Below are 20,183 nucleotides of genomic sequence, written 5' to 3'. Positions count from 1 at the left end.
AATCTAAGCTTAATAATCAATCAATCTATGTCATAACAACCTGGTTCCTAACATTAAAAAACCCAGTCCAGTGCTGCTGCATATCAAGTTCTGAGAAGCTAAAGACAGAATCAATTCTGGTTATATACATTGCCTGCATTTCTCCACCTTAAAAAAATACCTGAAGAAACTTCAGGAAAATTTATTTTTAAGGCCTGCTCTATTTCTTTATCTTAAATTGAGAAAAACCAAAGCTTACACAGTGTAACCTTGAAATATTTAAATAGATTTTGGTATTTTTCTTAAAAAGCAATAAAATAATTTCTCTACTGTAATTATAATTCAAATTAATGTAAGTGCCCTTATTCCTTGTCCCCTGGTGGGTGCTATGTCTTCTATACTTTGTGCAGCTTCCAGAACAGTCAGTGCTCAAGAAAAAAGAAAATGAAACAGAGCAAAACCAAAGCCTCCAACAAAAAATGATTTACTCTAGGGTTCACAAAATCTGCTAATGGAAGAACCAAAAATTCACACACACATACCCTCACATACAAAACACAATCCTGGTCCTCTATGCAGGTCAACTCGCAGTTACTAAAGACAAGTAGTAGAAAATGCAGAGCCCAGAAAGACTGTATCAGAGGACTTTACAAAACAGTGCAGATACACTTTACTGGGGAAGGGATTCAGGGGAGGGTCCCATTTTTTTCTACAAAAAGCTTATCTTTGCTAAAGTGGGGTGTTTTTTTCCCAAAATCCCAACAGTGAAAATAATTATTGGGCTTCTCTAAATGCATTTCCAAATTAACATTAAGTTTTAAAATGTCAACATGTTTTGCACCTTTATTTTCATTTATAGGATAAATTGGGGACCCAAAAAGAGTGAAAAAGAAATAAAAATTCTTACTGCACAATCTTTGTAGACATTTTATTTTAAAGCACCTTTTTAATGTTAACAGTGGGTTTCTAACAAGAAAAGAGTAAAATAAAAGAGGGCACCAACCACTAGCAAGGTAAAGTTCTCCTTTACGCGCACGCACACGTGCACACACACGCATGCACACACAACACACACACTTGCTTTCATGCCGGAACAATTGGTAACATTAGCAAATAATGTCATTTGATGAAAGGCTGGGGAAACTACCACTTATGATATTTATAGAAACCTAAAACTACTCATGTTTCTAAGAAATTAAATAACTTGGGGGATTCAAAAAGCTACCAATAGCTGAACTATGAAAATAAAATTGACCCTTAAAAATAGGACAAAAGATGTCAGAAAAAAAATTAGCCTCGATGCTATTTTTTGATGTGAGATTTGTTATTAATAGGATACCATTTGCTTGCAAAGGAGCAAAATATAACTCCCTATCCCTGTCACCCACCCTCAGCCACCTCAGTGCAATTTCTAGCAGCACTATTTGGATGCAAAAAGAATGCTGTCAGTGAATGTCCCTGAAAGCCTTCAAATACATGTTCTTAGGGTCTTAACACACTACACATATGTATAGAAGAATAAACGAAGATAATATCTGAGAGATTACAAAAGTTTGAACTATATATACCATGTGATGACACAACGCACTTAAAAAGCTATATTTACCTTCCTCCCATTTCACTTTAAATGTTAATATTCACTATTCAAATTTTACCCTATGCATCTTTATCTGTTCCTTCCTCTCTCAAAACAAATAATAAAATATACTGGTTTGGAGTTTGTTCTATGCATTTTCCAAGAGCCAATCAAACAGGGACTCAGATCTCTCATTGCTGGACGTCTTCTCCATCTCCTCATAGTATTTAAGCACAGCCTGCAGGAGGTCTCCCACTTTCCAGCCTTTTTCTTGTAATCGTTTTGAAAGCTAGTAAGAAAGAAAGGTAAGTCAAACATCAGATAAAACTAAGAATCCTGGTGTTCGCAGTAAAATACTGTTTGCCAGTTGGAACAAGGTCTTCTCCCCTAAACCACCACTCTGTACACAAATTAAACATTTTTCCTTCCTGGCTTTTATAAGTACTCTCCTCCACAGAATGACACTTTGGGATTGCTGGAGCCAGAATCCCAGAAACCTCACCCAGCAGATATACGCCCTCTGTGTGGGCGTATAGAGGCTACATTTCTACAGGAAATTCTTAACCTAACTAAATACATCTGCCATACCATCAATTAGGAACATAAAATAATAAAGACAATGTCAAGTTTAATAAAAGGATGTGGATTTTCCTTCCACAACACATAGTGTGTTTTCCCTGGAATATGCACTCTAGCCTCAACGGAAACATGGCTAAGTTAAGAAATGTTAATGTTTAAAAAAAAAAAAAAACCAAAAAAGTAAATAAATATTAAATATTGTGGTGATCATTTTGCAATATATACCAATATCGAATAATTATGTTGTACACCTGAAACTAATACGATGCTATCTATCAATTATAGCCCAATTTTTTTAAAGTAAATAAATGCACGTTTAATTAAACTATCACCACCAATCAGAACATGTCTTCACTCATCTTTTTTCTACTTAGTTCTGTAAAAACTAATTTTTTGTAATACAAATATGCTTAACCTTTTTAAAAATAGCTTTACTGCAATATAATTAACATACCATACAATCACCCATTTAAAATATACCAGTCAATGGTTTTCATTATATTCACAGAGTTGAATGCAACATCACCACAATCAATATTAGGACACTTTTATCACACCAAAAAAAAGCCCTACCTGTTAATCATCACTCCCCACTCCTCCAAACCCCCTCAACTCTAGACAATCACTAATCTACTTTCAGTCGATAGACTTGCCTATTTTGGCCATTTCACTTTAATGGAATCATAAAATATATGGTCTTCTGTGACCTGGCTTCTTTCATTTAGCATAATGATTTCAAGTTTCCTCCATGGTACAGCATGTCTCTACTTCATTCCTTTTTACTGACAGATAATATTCCACTGCATGGATATTCCACATTTTATTCATCCATTCATCGGTTAATGGACATTTAGGATATTTCCACTTTTGGCCTATTATAACATTGCCATGGACATATGTTTTCATTCCTCTTGGGTATATACCTGGGAGTAGAACTGCTGGGTCATATGATAATGCTGTGTTTAACTTTTGAGGAACTTCAAGAATGTTTTCTTAGGTTACGTGGGGATGAGGTTCCCTTACCCCAGCACCATTACACTCAGCTCTGCCTAAGGACTTCCTTAGCCCTCAGTTTATCCAAGACTAAATGACTTGAAAATGTTTGCCTCCCTAAGGTCAGTTCTAATACTTTCCCTACCCATTCTTTCTCCTTCACAATTCACGTCCTGAGCAACCCTTTCTGTCTTATTTTCTCCTTCTACCTCAAAACAGAAACCTATACTGGAAAAATCCAAGAAGTATAAATAAAGACAACAAAATACAAAAAAAAGATTTTACATAATACCTTTTTCACATACTTCTTTCAACAGTATCTTTGTAAGTTCTAAACCAGGAATCAAGAGTAACTTGATTCTTCCTTTTTTGTTATTATTGATCATCTTACATTGGTTATTCTTTGGACTACTCTATATTACATAGTAAGATTAAACCAAAGTTCTGATAAGGAAAATTCTTGGACAAAAACCTTAAGACTGTAAACTAAAAATCTTGACTGATAAGGTAGTTGGGGACTTCCCTGGTGGCACACTGATTAAGAATTCACCTGCCAATGCAGGGGACATGGGTTTGATCCCTGATCTGGGAAGATCCCACATCCCGCAGAACAACTAAGCCCATGTGCCACAACTACTGAGCCTGTGCTCTAGAGCCCGTGAGCCACAACTACCGAGCCCGCGCACCGCAACTACTGACGCCCACGTGACTTAGGCCCATGCTCCGCAACAAGAAGCCCGCGCACCACAACAAAGAGTAGCTCCTGCTCGCTGCAACTAGAGAAAGCCCGTGCACAGCAACAAAGACCCAACACAGCCAAAAATAAATAAATATATAAATTTATATAAAAACATAAGGTACTTGGCACACAGTAAGTTATCAATAAAAATATCCTATTAGTGCAACGAACCTGAATGTTCTATTATTAGAACCCTATTAAATGCTCAAAGTGAACTATTGTCCCTTATTAAATGTTTAAAGGTTTACTGGCTTTTGCTTATGCCAGCTTCTCATACTAATGAAACTGGATTAACTGAAGAGACACACTAATTACTAGGCACAATTATGAAGCAATTAAATACAAAGAATAACTCTTATCTTTTCATATGAATACATGAAATGCTTATTTTTAAAAAAATTTATTTTCTTATTAGTCATCAATTTTATATACATCAGTGTATACATATCAATCCCAATCTCCCAATTCATCCCACCCCCCCAACCCCCCCCCCACTGCTTTCCCCACTTGGTGTCCATACATTTGTTCTCTACATCTGTGTATCAATTTCTGCTCTGCAAACTGGTTCATCTGTACCATTTTCTAGGTTCCACATATATGCGTTAATATACGATATTTGTTTTGCTCTTTCTGACTTACTTCACTCTGTATGACAGTCTCTAGATCCATCCACGTCACTACAAATGACCCAATTTCGTTCCTTTTCATGGCTGAGTAATATTCCATTCTATATACGTACCATATCTTCTTTATCCATTCGTCTGCCGATGGACATTTAGGTTGCTTCCATGACCTGGCTATTGTAAATAGTGCTGCAATGAACACTGGGGTGCATGTGTCTTTCTGAATTATGGTTTTCTCTGGGTATGTGCTCAGTAGCAGGACTGCTGGGTCATATGGTAATACTATTTTTAGGTCTTTAAGGAACCTCCATACTGTTCTCCATAGTGGCTGTATCAATTTACATTCCCACCAACAGTGCAAGAGGGTTCCCTTTTCTCCACACCCTCTCCAGCATTTGTTGTTTGTAGATTTTCTGATGATGCCCATTCTAACTGGTGTGAGGTGATACCTCATTGTAGTTTGGATTTGTATTTCTCTAATAATTAGTGATAATGAGCAGCTTTTCATATGCTTCTTGGCCATCTGTATGTCTGCTTTGGAGAAATGTCTATTTAGGTCTTCTGCCCATTTTTAGACTGGGTTGTTTTTTTAATATTGAGCTGAATGAGCTGTTTATATATTTTGGAGATTAATCCTTTGTCCGTTGATTCGTTTGCAAATATTTTCTCCCATGCTGAGGGTTGTCTTTTGGTCTTGTTTATGGTTTCCTTTGCTGTGCAAAAGCTTTTAAAGTTCATTAAGTCCCATTTATTTTTGTTTTTATTTCCATTGCTCTAGGAGGTGGAACAGAAAAGATCTTGCTGTGATTTATGTCAAAGAGTGTTCTTCCTATGTTTTCCTCTAAGAGTTTTATAGTGCCCAGTCTTACATTTAGGTCTCTAATCCATTTTGAGTTTATTTTTGTGTATGGTGTTAGGGAGTGTTCTAATTTCATTCTTTTACATGGAGCTGTCCAGTTTTCCCAGCACCACTTATTGAAGCGGCTGTCTTTTCTCCATTGTATATCTTTGCCTCCTTTGTCATAGATTAGTTGACCGTAGGTTCACGGGTTTATCTCTGGGCTTTCTATCCTGTTCCATTGATCTATATTTCTGTTTTGGGGCCAGTACCATATTGTCTTGATTACTGTAGCTTTGTAGTATAGTCTGAAGTCAGGTAGTCTGATTCCTCCAGCTCCGTTTTTATCCCTCAAGACTGCTTTGGCTATTCTGGGGCTTTTGTGTCTCCATACAAATTTTAAGATTTGTTGTTCTAGTTCTGTAAAAAAAAATACCATTGGTAATTTGATAGGGATTACATTGAAACTGTAGATTGCTTTGGTTAGTACAGTCATTTTCAAAATATTGATTCTTCCAATCCAAGAACATGGTATATCTCTCCATCTGTTGGTATCATCTTTCTTTCATCAGTGTCTTATAGTTTTCTGCATACAGGTCTTTTGTCTCCCTAGGTAGGTTTATTCCTAGGTATTTTATTCTTTTTGTTGCAGTGGTAAATGAGAGTGTTTCCTTAATTTCTCTTTCAGATTTTTCATCATTAGTGTATAGGAATGCAAGAGATTTCTGTGCATTTTGTATCTTGCAACTTTACCAAATTCACTGATTAGCTCTAGTAGTTTTCTGGTGGCACGTTTAGGATTCTCTATTTATAGTGTCATATCATCTGCAAACAGTGACAGTTTTACTTCTTCTTTTCCAATTTGTATTCCTTTTTCCTTCCCTGACTGCCATGGCTAGGACTTCCAAAACTATGTTGAGTAAAAGTGGTGAGAGCGGACATCCTTGTCTTATTCCTGATCTTAGAGGAAATGCTTTCAGTTTTTCACCATTGAGAATGATGTTTGCTGTGGGTTTGTCGTATATGGCCTTTATTGTGTTGAAGTAGGTTCCCTCTATGCCCACTTTCTGGAGAGTTTTTATCATAAATGGGTGTTGAATTTCATCAAAAGCTTTTTCTGCATCTGCACTGAGATGATGATATGGTTTTTATTCTTCAATTTGTTAATATGGTGTATCACATTGATTGATTTGCATATATTGAAGAATCCTTGCATCCCTGGGATAAATCCCACTTGATCATGGTGTATGATCCTTTTAATGTGTTGTTGGATTCTGTTTGCTAGTATGTTGTTGAGGATTTTTGCATCTATATTCATCAATGATATTGGTCTGCAATTTTCTTTTTTTTGTAGTATCTGTGTCTGGTTTTGGTATCAGGGTGATGGTGGCCTCATAGAATGAGTTTAGGAGTGTTCCTCCCTCTGCTGCATTTTGGAGGCGTTTGAGAAGGATTGGTATTAGCTCTTCTCTAAATGTTTGATAGAATTCACCTGTGAAGCCATCTGGTCCTGGACTTTTGTTTGTTGGAAGATTTTTAATCACAGTTTCAATTTCATTACTTGTAATTGGTCTATTCATATTTTCTATTTCTTCCTGGTTCAGTCTTAGAATTTGTCCATTTCTTCCAGGTTGTCCATGTTATTGGAATAGAGTTGCTTGTAGTAGTCTCTTAGGATGCTTTGTATTTCTGCAGTGTCTGTTGTAACTTCTCCTTTTTTGTTTCTAATTTTATTGAGTTCTCTCCCTCTTTTTCTTGATGAGTCTGGCTAATGGTTTATCAATTTTGTTTATCTTCTCAAAGAACGAGCTTTTAGTTTTACTGATCTTTGCTATTGTTTTCTTTGTTTTTATTTCATTTATTTCTGCTCTGATCTTTATGATTTCTTTCCTTCTGCTAACTTTGGGTTTTGTTTGTTCTTCTTTCTCTAGTTCCTTTAGGTGAAACGTTAGATTGTTTGAGATTTTTCTTGTTTTGTGAAGTAGGCTTGTATAGCTATAAACTTCCATCTTAGAACTGCTTTTGCTGCATCCCATAGGTTTTGGATCATCATGTTTTCATTGTCGTTTGTCTCCAGGTATTTTTCATTTCCTCTTTGATTTCTTCAGTGATCTCTTGGTTATTTAGTAACTAAGATATTGTTTAGCCTCCATGTGTTTGTGTTATTTACGTTTTTTTCCCTGGAATTGATTTCTAATCTCATAGCATTGTGGTCAGAAAAGATGCTTGATATGAAATCCATTTTCTTAAATGTACTGAGGCTTGACTTGTGACCCAAGATGTGATCTATCCTGGAGAATGTTCCATGTGCACTTGAGAAAAAAGTGTAATCTGCTGTTTTTGGATGAAATGTCCTGTAAATATCAATTAAATCTGGTCTATTGTGTCATTTAAAGCTTGTATTTCCTTATTAATTTTGTTTGGATGATCTGTCCATTGGTGTAAGTGAGGTATTAAAGTCCCCCACTATTATTGTGTTACTGTCGATTTCCTCTTTTAGAGCTGTTAGCAGTTGCCTTATGTATTGAGGTGCCCCTATGTTGGGTGCATATATATTTATAATTGTTATATCTTCTTCTTGGATTGATCCCTTGATCATTACATAGTGTCCTTCCTTGTCTGTTGTAACATTCTTTATTTTAAAGTCTATTTTATCTGATACTGAGTATTGCTACTCCAGCTTTCTTTTGATTTCCATTTGCATGGAATATCTTTTTCCATCCCCTCACTTTCTGTCTGTATGTGTCCCTAGGTCTCAAGTGGGTCTCTTGTAGACAGCATATATATGGGTCTTGTTTTTGTATCCATTCAGTGAGCCTGTGTCTTTTGGTTGGAGCATTTAATCCGCTCACGTTTAAGGTAATTATCTATATGTATGTTCCTATTACCATTTTCTTAATTGTTTTGGGTTTGTTTTTGTAGGTCCTTTCCTTCTCTTGTGTTTCCCACTTAGAGAAATTCCTTTAGCATTTGTTGTAGAGCTGGTTTCGTGGTGCTGAATTCTCTTAGCTTTTGCTTGTCTGCAAAGCTTTTGATTTCTCCTTCGAATCTGAATGAGATCCTTGCCGGGTAGAGTAATCTTGGTTGTAGGTTCTTCCCTTTCATCACTTTTAAGTATATCATGCCACTCCCTTCTGGCTTGTAGAGTTTCTGCTGAGAAATCAGCTGTTAATCTTATGGGAGTTCCCTTGTATGTTATTTGTCGTTTTTCCCTTGCTGCTTTCAGTAATTTTTCTTTGCCTTTAATTTTTGCCAATTTGATGACTATGTGTTTTGGTGTGTTTCTCCTTGGGTTTATCCTGTATGGGATTCTCTGCATTCCCCGGACTTGGGTGGCTATTTCCTTTCCCATGTTGGGGAAGTTTTTGACTATAATCTCTTCAAGTATTTTCTCGGATCCTTTCTCTCTTCTCCTTCTGGGACCCCTATAATGTGAATGCTGTTGCTTTTAATGTTTTCCCAGAGGTCTCTTAGGCTGTCTTCATTTCTTTTCATTCTTTTTTCTTTATTTTGTTCCGCAGCAGTGAATTCCACCATTCTGTCTTCCAGGTCACTTACCTGTTCTTCTGTTATTACCAGTTCTTACCAGTTATTCTGCTATTGGTTCCTTCCAGTGTTAGTTTTCATTTCAGTTATTGTATTGTTCATCTCTGTTTGTTCTTTAATTCTTCTAGATCTTTTTAAAACATATCTTGCATCTTCTCGATCTCTGCCTCCATTCTTTTTCCGAGGTCCTGGATCATCTTCACTATCATTATTCTGGATTCTTTTTCTGGAAGGTTGCCTATCTCCACTTCATTTAGTTGTTTTTCTGGGGTTTTGTCTTGTTCCTTCATCTCGTATATAGCCCTCTGCCTTTTCATCTTGTCTATCTTTCTGTGAATGTGGTTTTTGTTCCACAGGCTGCAGAACTGTAGTTCTTCTCCTGTCTGCCCTCTGGTGGATGAGGCTATCTAAGAGGCTTGTGCAGGTTTCCTGATGGGAGGGACTGGTGGTGGGTAGAGCTGGCTGTTGCTCTGGTGGTCAGAGCTCGGTAAAACTTTAATCCGCTTGTCTGATGATGGTTGGGGTTGGGTTCCCTCCCTGTTGGTTGTCTGGCCTGAGGCGACCCAACACTGGAGCCTACCCGGGCTCTTTGGTGGGGCTAATGGTGGACTCTGGGAGGGGTCACACCAAGGTGTACTTCCCAGAACTTCTGCTGCCAGTAAGACCCTATTTCTAATACGGATTGATTCATTCAGTTCTACATCAGTGACCCAAGCATTACAGAGTGTAAAGACCGTAAGTCATATGACTCATCCTTGCCATGGTTTATTTCCACAAACACTATCACTTGCCCAGAAATAACTATAATTTTGTAAATCTCTTATTTCCCCCAAGTTCTTTATGATTGATTTCCTTCTTTCCAGTGCATTTGACCAGAAGTCATAGGTCCATCCAATCGATAAGACAGGAAACTCATGAAATGCTTATTAAAGGCACCTAACTGAAAATTTTGGATGTGCCAGGCAGTAGATTAAGCATTTTTTTTTACAGTATTTTATTTAATCCTCACAAACCTCTGCAAGGTAAATTCTATACTCATTTCCACGGTACAGATAAAGAAACTGAGACTGGTGAACTTACCCAAGGTTACACTGCTAGAGAGTGGCAGAGCTGATACCTGAGCCCAACCACTGGACTCTATTACCTGAGCATTTACCCACTTTCTATCAACCATGTGACACAGAACATCATATATCGTGTCCTCACAACCATCCTAATAAGGTAGGTACTTACTTGTATAAACTCCTTCTTTGCAGAGTCATGAAAATAAAGTTCTGCAACTTCGGCCTCAGAGGCAACGAGCCACTGAAGAATAATCCTTAGCTGGGGGTCTACTGTGCATGGCTCCGTGTCAACATTCGTAATTAGCAGAGTATTTCCATCTTGCTCTGAACCTAATATTTAAATTGAAACGATATGAAGTGAAACTCATCAATTCAACTCTCAGTGCTCTGCTTTCCAAGGACATAAAAGCATTTTCCATTTGTTAAGATTCCAAGGAATCCTGGAAAAAAATTCATCTTTTCTTAATTGTACCATAACATCAACTAAAGCATTACTTTGAAAATGCAAAATAATACTAAAACAAAGGAACAGCTTTGATCATTTGTGACAGCACAAATGCAGAACTCTATTCTGAGGTATTGAATTCAAGAGCCAATTCACAAATACCATAATTTGTGTCAAAATATAATCTATAGGTAAAGCCAAAAAAAAAGAAAAAAGTAAAATGCTACAATTACAATCAAAATATAAATAAAACACAAATAAAAACCTCAAATAAATATATTAAATGGACTTTAAGAAAGCTTTCTGAACTAAGAGAAAAAGCAGCAGCAGTGACACTTGTATTGCACATATTACATCCTAAGTATTGTTTTAATCTCTTTACATATACAAACTCCTTTAATCCTCACAAGCACCCTGTGAGGAGGGAACTGCTATCATCTCATTTTACAGGTGAGGAATCTGAGGCAGAGAGAGATCCAGAGTCTCACAGCCAGAAATGGCTGAGCCAGGAAATAAACACAGGCGGTCTGGCTCCATGCTCTTAATCACTTCACTCTTTAGGCAAAATATGAAAAAAAAAAAAAAGTCACATGCAACCACTTACCTCCCAAAAGCTAAACCAGGGAATTTTCTGGTACACCCCTATTATAAATAAGACACTGTTCTCAAGTTTATTTTTTAATGAAAATTATGATTTCAACATAAAGAAGATGAATCCTTGTTGACTATAAAACTAATGCCCATGGACCAGTATCGTGTGTTTAACACTGCTGCTTAGTGGTAGGCCTCCCACACAAGAGGCCAGCCGTGGGGCATGCTGGCAGACATGGCACCAATTTGCACCAGCAATGGACATTTGTTGGTGAATGTCCCTGATTCTTTTTTTACAGTTTGCAGGGCATTCTAGACCACTATTAATCATTTTTAGGATTCATACTGACCCCCAAAATTTTTCATTTAAAAAAATTGGTCCACACTATTCTCTTAGCATAAATGTATTATCATTTCCCTCCTCTCTCCCCTCTTTCAGTCAAAAATGGGTCTGGTAGACGACGGTACCAGACAGTCTTTGGGCCATTCTGTAAATTCTGCAGAGGTCATGGGGTTGAAGTGTTCTCTGTACCATTGGATTTCTCAGTTCAGTGTTCCTGGTTGCCTGGCCTAAGAATGACTTGTCTTTGTAGAGATTACTCAACCCTAGCGAAAAGAGAAAGAACTGACATCCTGCAATTACAAACAATAACAAAAAAATGAAGTTTTTTGCCTTAGGATTTCCATAATTTTGAATCATTTATAAATATACATCAACCCATCTCCTAATTTACCAATTTCTAATTTAACAAATTTGAAAGTTAGCTACAATTTTCTATATAATGAGAGATGACTATAATCTCTAAAGCTGAGTAATGACATATCTACATATAATTAACCTCACAGTTTATAACTAGTTACAAAAAAAATACTGAACAGCCTGTGACCAATGGTATCTAGTATTTATATCTTTGAAACCATGTTCATTAAAGGAAGAAACGAATATTTTCTTCAAATATATGTGTGAGTGTAAGACTGGAATTGAGGGAAGGAAGAATCGATTTTAAAATATCTTTTTTATTTTTACTTATTGATTTATGTAAGGTTGACAGCAAAACAAACTGACATGTAATATGATAATAAATTATATCTCATAATGTAAGAATTTTATATTTTGAAAAAGATAATTATATGAAGAGATTATCATGAATTTCTCTCTCAAATAATTGAATAATTCTTTTAAAGTAGTTCGGTCTTTACACTGATGAGTACTTCCTTAGTTTAGCAATCAAATAACACAAACTGCTCGGCAAAGGATCTGACACTGGTTGGATTAGTCAAGAATACCTTGATTTGGAATATTTCTTCATCTTTCAATTCCTTTATTTTATTATCTGTACAATAAGAAATTTGGACAAGAACTTCTCTTGGGTCTACTCTAGTTACAAACTTTTGTAATTTTAATGGAAAACAATTTAAAAATAAATCAAAGTTTGTTCTAACAAATATTATTTCAAGTTACATTGAATAGTTTAAATGAATAATATTGTATTGAAGGGGGCTTCCCTGGTGGTACAGTGGTTGAGAGTCCGCCTGCCGATGCAGGGGACGCAGGTTCGTGCCCCGGCCCTGGAAGATCCCACGTGCCGCGGAGCGGCTGGGCCTGTGAGCCATGGCCGCTGAGCCTGCGCGTCCGGAGCCTGTGCTCCGCAACGGGAGAGGCCACAGCAGTGAGAGGCCTGCGTACCGCAAAAAAAAAAAAAAAAATTGTATTGAAGGGATCCCAAAAGACATTAATAACCAAAAGGGAAGGGAAAAAATACCACTGTGAAATGTAAAATGATTTTTTCTCAGTTATTATTAAAAGTCTTCAGTTAGTATTTCCCATTTAATCTGACTTTATATAGGTTATTATAAATGTCTTTTATTTTTGTATGTCTGTATTGCTTAGTATTCCAAGTCTAGTAAAATCTTATAGCAAATAAGTCAATGAATTTAAACAAAACAAAACAAAAAAGAATACCCTGGTTTGTAATGTAAAAACCCTGATTTGTAACAACCCAGCACCTCTCTGATGAAAATGTACAAACACAAACATTAAAGACTTCTCTAAAGAACCTTATAAAAAAACATGCAAACACTTTGGAAAAACAAATTGTCAGTGAGTTACCTTCTACATCATCCTCATGCTCTTCATCTTTATCATCTGGCCCATCACTTATCGAATGAAGTAGCAGAAGCAGTTAAAAAAAAAAAAAAAAAAAGCTTTAATTAATAATGGTACTAAAGCCAATTCTTAAAACGTGGTAAAAAATGAATGATACAATATTACATATGTTATTTAAAAAGGGGAGAGATGACAATAAAAAGGAAGCTTTGCTTCTCACACCATTTCATGTTAAAATCTCAATTGCAAATGATGCCTAAAGGTAAGTTATCAATAACTGAGAAGTTCTACCTGACCATGATATCTATACAGTGTCAAGTAATTACATAATAAAATGTAATTTAAAATAATTTAAAGCCAAAATATTCTAATTTGGTTTTAGATAACACAGCATCTGAATATTGCAGAATGCCATGTATAATTATTAATGCTTCTTCTGATGCCATTTGTATATTTTTTAACATAGTAAAAACACATTTTTTTCTATACCTTTCTTATAAATAAAACTGCAAACAAAAACAAAAAACCAAACAAAACAACAGAAATCCTGTAGGAAGCAAGCTCTTTTTAATGAAACAGTAACTGGTAGAATGAAAAATAGCAAGCAGTGCAACACATGCATAGAATTAACACATTTTGCAATTAGATGTCAGTCACATCTTAGCATAGTTGAATTTTTTCATTAGATGTAAATTTATCAAGCAGAATCATGTCAAAATATAGGAGAAAAGCAGGTTGATACACATTGGCACTGTAACCCACATTTTTTAAAGAATATGACATCATGCATTAGTGGTGAAAGACTCATCAGTGTTTAGGTTTCTGGACTGGACCAACCTGTCTGATGTTGGAAAGGATAAATTGTCCTCATACAAATCTCCTTCTAAAGCAAGACTGCTCCAGCTACTGCTGTTACCATTACTGCCAGAGGAAGAAAAGAACAGAGCTGAACTAGCAAATGAATGGTAAAGATGACCCTGGTTTTCCTTGGAACAGCATGCGTCAGTGGCAACTGCGGACGTTCTGAAGCTGCCACAGTGGGTGCAGCATCTGTGGAGTTACGTAAAGACCATCGCTGCTACTGTACAAGGTATTTGACAGTTTCAGAGATTTGGGAGTTTTCTTACTTGTCCTCAAAAGTTCATGAAAATTATTCTAAATGTGTATTTATTTTACAGATTAAGACAATGACTTTTAGGACAGTAAATGAATGCATGAACTAAGAAGTTTCACAATGAAATTACTGTCTATGGCAAAGCTTAGGATATAATTTGTTGAAAGCCAATGCTCTTCAGTTTGGATAAAGTTTAAAAACAAAAAAACCACAGGTTAACATTTTCTCAAGTGTTTAGATAGTGCAAACAGTGATGGGCCAGGGTGGTGGTGGAGGATGGGGAAAGGGATGGGATGGCAGACACCAAAACACAGTCCCAAATAGACCTTTTCTAACTACTGGGAGAAAAGCTGTCTTCTGATTTTAAAATACTCTTATTATGTTAATTACCTTCATCTCATTAATTATGTATAATTCAGTAGGTGGCAAATAATATACATTTTCTTCAGAATATTGAATAACCAAGGTATAATCAAGCATTAAACTTGTCTGATCAGCCAGTCACTGACGCCGCACAGATACCTTCTCACGCTACCTAATCAAAAGAAGAAAGCAACTACATTCTACAAGGGCGGCAAAGCGATACAACACAAAAAGCAACTGCGTTCAGAAACAAAACTAAATACAGTTTTTCAGATTAAAATCTAAACATGCAATTTTAAAAAATTCTAATCATTAAAATAATTAGTAAGCACACATTAGTTTGCAGTGATAAGCAGCTATATTTCCCCATATTAGGCTAGACAATTATAAAAATTAATATTCACACAAACCAAAATTTTGGTTCTAAAAAATGAATTAACATAAAATCATCTTTCATGCATCAGTAAATGTTGACAAGGTTACCAAAAAAGGGGATGATTATTTAAAAGTTCTAAATAGTTTCCAGGCCATCTCAATAATTAACATATCCATATTAACTCTAGCACTATCAAACTGTCACAAACCATAATGCATTACAGAATAAAAGTTAAAACTGATCAGTGTCTTTTTGACATTATGTTCAAACAAATATAGATCTATTATAAAACCATTAAACCAACCAGAGTTTTTGCCCATGTAGTCTGTTGCCAGACAAACCAAAAATGAGAAAATATGGAAATACAGAATGGATAGACAGCTGTGAGCCGAAGAGAAAGAGAAAATTAATGATCTCAAACAGCATATTTACTTCTATTAATAGAATGGTTATCTAAGCACAGAAAACAATTACAAAATTAAAATTCTTACCCATTTCCACACTAAAGCCATGTATCTTAAGTGTGTTCTCTGAATCTTAAGTGTGGTCTCTAAATCACTTGCTTTCAAATAATCTGAGGGACTTAGCAAGCCTGCAGAATCTTGGGACCCTCCAATGACCCAGGGAATCTCAATCTCTGGGAGGCAAGCACACCACCAACCCTGGATGAGCCCCACTAAGTTTTTCTTTGTTCCTGAACCTTGAGGCCACACAGCATCATTAGTTCTTATTAATTCTATAGTCAATTAAAACCACAGGTATTTTTCTGACAAAAGGCTATCAAGTCAGGTTTTCCCCATCCTGAATTCAAATAATTAATTTTCTGAACCTAAATGCATTTACCTATGTTAAACATTATTAGTTTAGCCTCAGCCTGATGTGGTCTTTTTGAACCTTGGTTCCGTTAATGGGATTACCTTTTCATCTTTGTTTTGAGTCACTCACAAATACTAAGTGTTCTACATCACTAATAAAATAATGCTGAAGGGGAAGAACCAAGGACAGACCTTGGTAGGCGTCTCCCTCTCTTCATCGAATTAGATAACTTTCCATATCAAGTCATTCAACCAGCTACAGTCCTCTTAATGCCACTAGCCTCTAACCCTTGTTCTCCCACTTTAACACCAGGATTCTGTAAGCAACAATGTCAACCCCCAACTGAAATTCTGAAGCCTGCTTCTCAAAGATGAGAGAAGAATTTAAGTGTTTAATATTCTACTCTAAAGTTATGGAAAGGGCCAAATGATGATCTGTGACATTACCCCCACTTCCTGCTACCAGTTTTAAAGACTGCCTTTTTGGATTTAGATTTTGTAAAATACTGGTGGTTTACGTCACATTTTAAGAAATTATGACAAAATAGATACTTCATAAAAATATTAATACTTACTGGTTAATCCAAGCATCAAACAAAATACTCTGAGATGATGTGTTCTAACAGGTGAAAAGCCGTTTAGGCCTTAACAGAGTTAAGCAGCTTCTCTGCTGTTCTAACAGGTGAAAAGCCATTTAGGCCTTTACAGAGTTAAGAATATAAGAATCAACTGTTATAATTAATAAAATATTGCAAAACTATTTTAATGAACAAAGTTAACTGAGAAAATGATATATGAAGTGACTTCTGCTGTACAAAACCATGTTTTTATAATGAGTTTATGTATGTTCAGTCATTCAAGTATAAATTGCTCAAGTTACAGTGTTCCTGAAAGGACAAGTAAGGAATCCTTCCCTCCGAAGTATACTACTTTCATGTCAAGAAAATTACAGGGCCATTTCGATGCCTTTTACAGATAACTGTTCTTTTTCTTATCCTTTAGAGAAAAAAAAAAAAAGTACTCTCTTTAAAGTGAGAAAGAAAATGTTTTCCTCAAAAATTCATGAGAAGTCCAAGTAAAGCTTAAAGGGTATAGAATCAAATGTATGAAGTATTTTTCATATCAACTATTGGCACATTCAAAGAAAATTAGTTCAGCTAGTTATTGTATTTAATAAATGTCAAAACCATTAGAAATATATTGTGAACAATAAAACACACTTTGAAAATAACAGATTTTCAAATTCCGAATTTTAGTATCAAACTCAATGTAAATTTATAGCTTACTTCTGAGGTCTGAGTACCTGAACTATGCAATTACATGCAAAATCATAGTCACCTTTCACTTAGATGATGAAAACTACTGCTTTCATCCTGGTGTTCATCTTCAAAACTTAAATTGGACCAGCTACCAGTGCTGTCATCACCAATACTGAGATTCATCTGCTGGCTACCAAAAGACTCAGTTGACTGAAAGTCTTCTATTTCTTTTGGACTGGAAAAAAAAAAAAAAAAGGAAGGAAGAAAGAAAGAAAGAAAGTCCAAAAGCATCAGATTCTGAATTATAGGACTATCCATTTGATGATAAAGATGACAAAAACAAGAAGTGATATTCAGAGCTAGACCAGTGGTCCATCTAACCCTTGGTTTGTGTCTGCTAATAACGAGACTTGGCAGGAGAACATACTAACTTCAAACTTAGGTGAGGCACCTACACAACATCCCTAACTCACCTTGTTCATCTATTATGGATCCATCCCAAGCGTACCATTTATTTAAATTCTCTTTAAAGCAGTTCATATTTTCAACTGGGACCTCTATGAAGGAGCACAAATTCCTAAGTTTTTGTAAATTTTATTTGTACCAAAAATTACCCCTTTTCTGGCTTAATTTAAGAACAAAAAAAAGTAGTTCAAGGAATTCTAGTACTGTCAAGCCTATAATCAAACTAGCCAAATCTCTTCAAGATTTTGAGCTTGGATCATAACCTCTCTCATTTTTTCTCAATGAAAAGACATTTATATTTTTAGTCCATCTTCACAAGAAATGTCATTCACTGTTCAATTACTGTTTTTGTCCCTTCTACATTTTATTCTGGAGTAACAGTTTAAAGTGATATTTTAATTTCTTATTGAAGTATAGTTGATTTACAACATTAAATTAGTTTCAGGTGTACAACATAGTGATTCAATATTTTTATAGATTACACTCCATTGAAAGCTTTTACAAAATAATGGCTATATTTGTTTCCCTGTGCTGCACAATTTATCCTTGTTGCTTATTTTACACATAGTAGTTGGTATCTCTTAACCCCATACCCCTATCTTGCCCCACATTTTTAAACATGAAGAGGGAAAATGCTGGTCTTCTGGTCAAAATCTTCTAGTGGCTTCTCATCAATCAAAATAAGAGTCCAAATCCTTATAACATACATCAGGTGTGACAACCTCTCATAACCTCCACTGGTCTCCTACTCTCCCTGGCTCCCTTGCTTTAGCCACACAAGCTTCTCTGCTGCTTCCCCAACATGCAGTCCGACTCCTTTGCCTGGAACCCTGTTCCGCCTGATTCCCACTTACCTTATTCTCTCTCCACCTTTGGCTCTTTGCTCAAATGTTACTATGTCAGAGCAGCTTCCCTGCTACCTACTGAAAACTGCACCACACCCCACCGGCTGCTGCCCACTGCCACCCCCAGCACTAACTCCCTGCATCTCCCTATTTTAAGATGACCAAGAAAAGAGGCAGTGCTTTTCACGGCTTTAACAAAAGCTACTAAAATATCTGGCATTGTCGTGTGGCTTAATTAAATTCCTCCTCAACTCAAGAAATTTTCTTTCTGTGAGACTAACAAAAATAATCCTACAAACTAATAACACAAGATGGTCCTGATGTTTTCCCAGGGAGAAAGAAGGTTAAAAGTGAGTATTTTAACTAAGGCGTTAGTATTGCTGAACACGAGACACGGTTACTGAAATGCAGAACACTGCAGGACCATCAGAAAGAACTGTCCCCTTAGATGATGGCCTATCAAGAGGAGTGATGGCAGGAGTGGAAGTATTTGGAGAATTTTTTCTTTCTTCAGAGCAGTTTGGTTAAATTACACTCTTTTTAAGAAAACTTACCTTTGTGAACATAAATAAAAATTTAATCTCAGAGTAGTACATTAACATGGTGATACTCAATATTTGCTGTATAAAATTCTCCAGCTGATTCTCTGATTCAGCTTTACCTACTTCACAGCTTTGTAAACTTGGGCAAAAGGTGATTATCCACGCTAAGCCACACCTTGCAGCTCAGTAAACGGTTCATACCTTCCTTCCCTCAAAGGGCTGTTGTGGGATAATGAGACAGTGTCTATGAAAGTAACAGGTAGGCTATAAAACAATACACAAATGTAATAGGGGATATTTTTTGTTAATTTAGGATTAAAAATAATCATGTCTTGCTGAACAGGACCTAAGACACAAATGATCAAGTTAACTTTTCCCTTCATCTTAAGACCCGAAAGAAATCGGAAACTTACCTAACGGCCTGACCAACATTCCTCATCGCCGACGTCATTATCTCAGTAGTGAGGCTTTCAGCAAAGATGACACCGTCCTGTCCGATCCCACTATCAGCTGCCAAACTGGTACTGCTCAGCTCTCTCTCTGCCTTTTCAACTGCTTCCGCAACTATCTTCTCAGCAAGCACTGTCTTCTTATCAAGATCAATGTGAATTTGAGGGACATCGAGATGAAAAATTCTAGATTTCTGGTAGACGTTGCTAAATTTTGAATTAGCTAAATTAGAAACTGGCTTACTACTAGCAAGTGAATCTGGTCTGGGAAAGCATGGACATGAGTTTCCAGTGCAGTCATGGATCTCTTTCCGGTCACAATACCTGCAAGCCTGACTTACCAGAGGTGACAACTTTTCTGCATAAGTGACCCTATCGGCCGCTTTTGTGGTCTCAGACACATGGAAGACTGCAGATCCTGAACTCAGCTCTAAAGCGTCATCCACTACTTTGTCAGCGTACTGTTCTATAGCTTGAACAACAGTCTCTCCATAACTACACCCACTCAAGCTGCCCGTACTGTGGGAAAATCTGTGATTTTGTGAGGGAGGATGAAGAGACGTGGGAAATTCTGGCTCGAAGTGAGACTCGGCATCTTCATCGCATCCATTTTTTTCATAAAGGCAAGAATCTGTTAAGGATTTTGGCAAGCCAACTGTAGATGCCGTCAGCTCTTTTTTAACATCTCTTGTAATGTTGTGAGCGAGAGAGGTTGAAAATCTATACAGTTCCAAGCACTCATTTCTGCATGTATCCCGTGTCCATTCACAAGTCGGGTTTTTATGAAGGTAACCTCCACTTATTTTACTTTGTCTTTTTTTATCTACTCCTTGCTGGTGTTCTTTACTTAAGAATAGTAACAGTTCATCATTGGT

General features: G+C 36.4%; 1 protein-coding gene across 1 annotated transcript; it reads right to left on the bottom strand.

Moving 5' to 3' along the window:
* Positions 1–1,703: 1,703 nt before the first annotated feature.
* AKAP11 (A-kinase anchoring protein 11) lies at positions 1,704–20,180 on the bottom strand (the record flags this gene model as incomplete). Its single annotated transcript, XM_079721620.1, has 6 exons — positions 1,704–1,844; positions 10,107–10,267; positions 13,084–13,130; positions 13,918–14,001; positions 17,087–17,242; positions 19,273–20,180. Coding segments are annotated over 6 exons (1,497 nt in total), but the record flags the coding sequence as incomplete, so codon positions are not given.
* Positions 20,181–20,183: the final 3 nt, after the last annotated feature.

Source organism: Hyperoodon ampullatus, assembly GCF_949752795.1.
Source record: "Hyperoodon ampullatus genome assembly, chromosome: 16".
In the NCBI taxonomy this organism is placed as follows: Eukaryota; Metazoa; Chordata; class Mammalia; order Artiodactyla; family Ziphiidae; genus Hyperoodon; species Hyperoodon ampullatus.
This window is presented reverse-complemented; position numbering and strand designations above follow the sequence as displayed.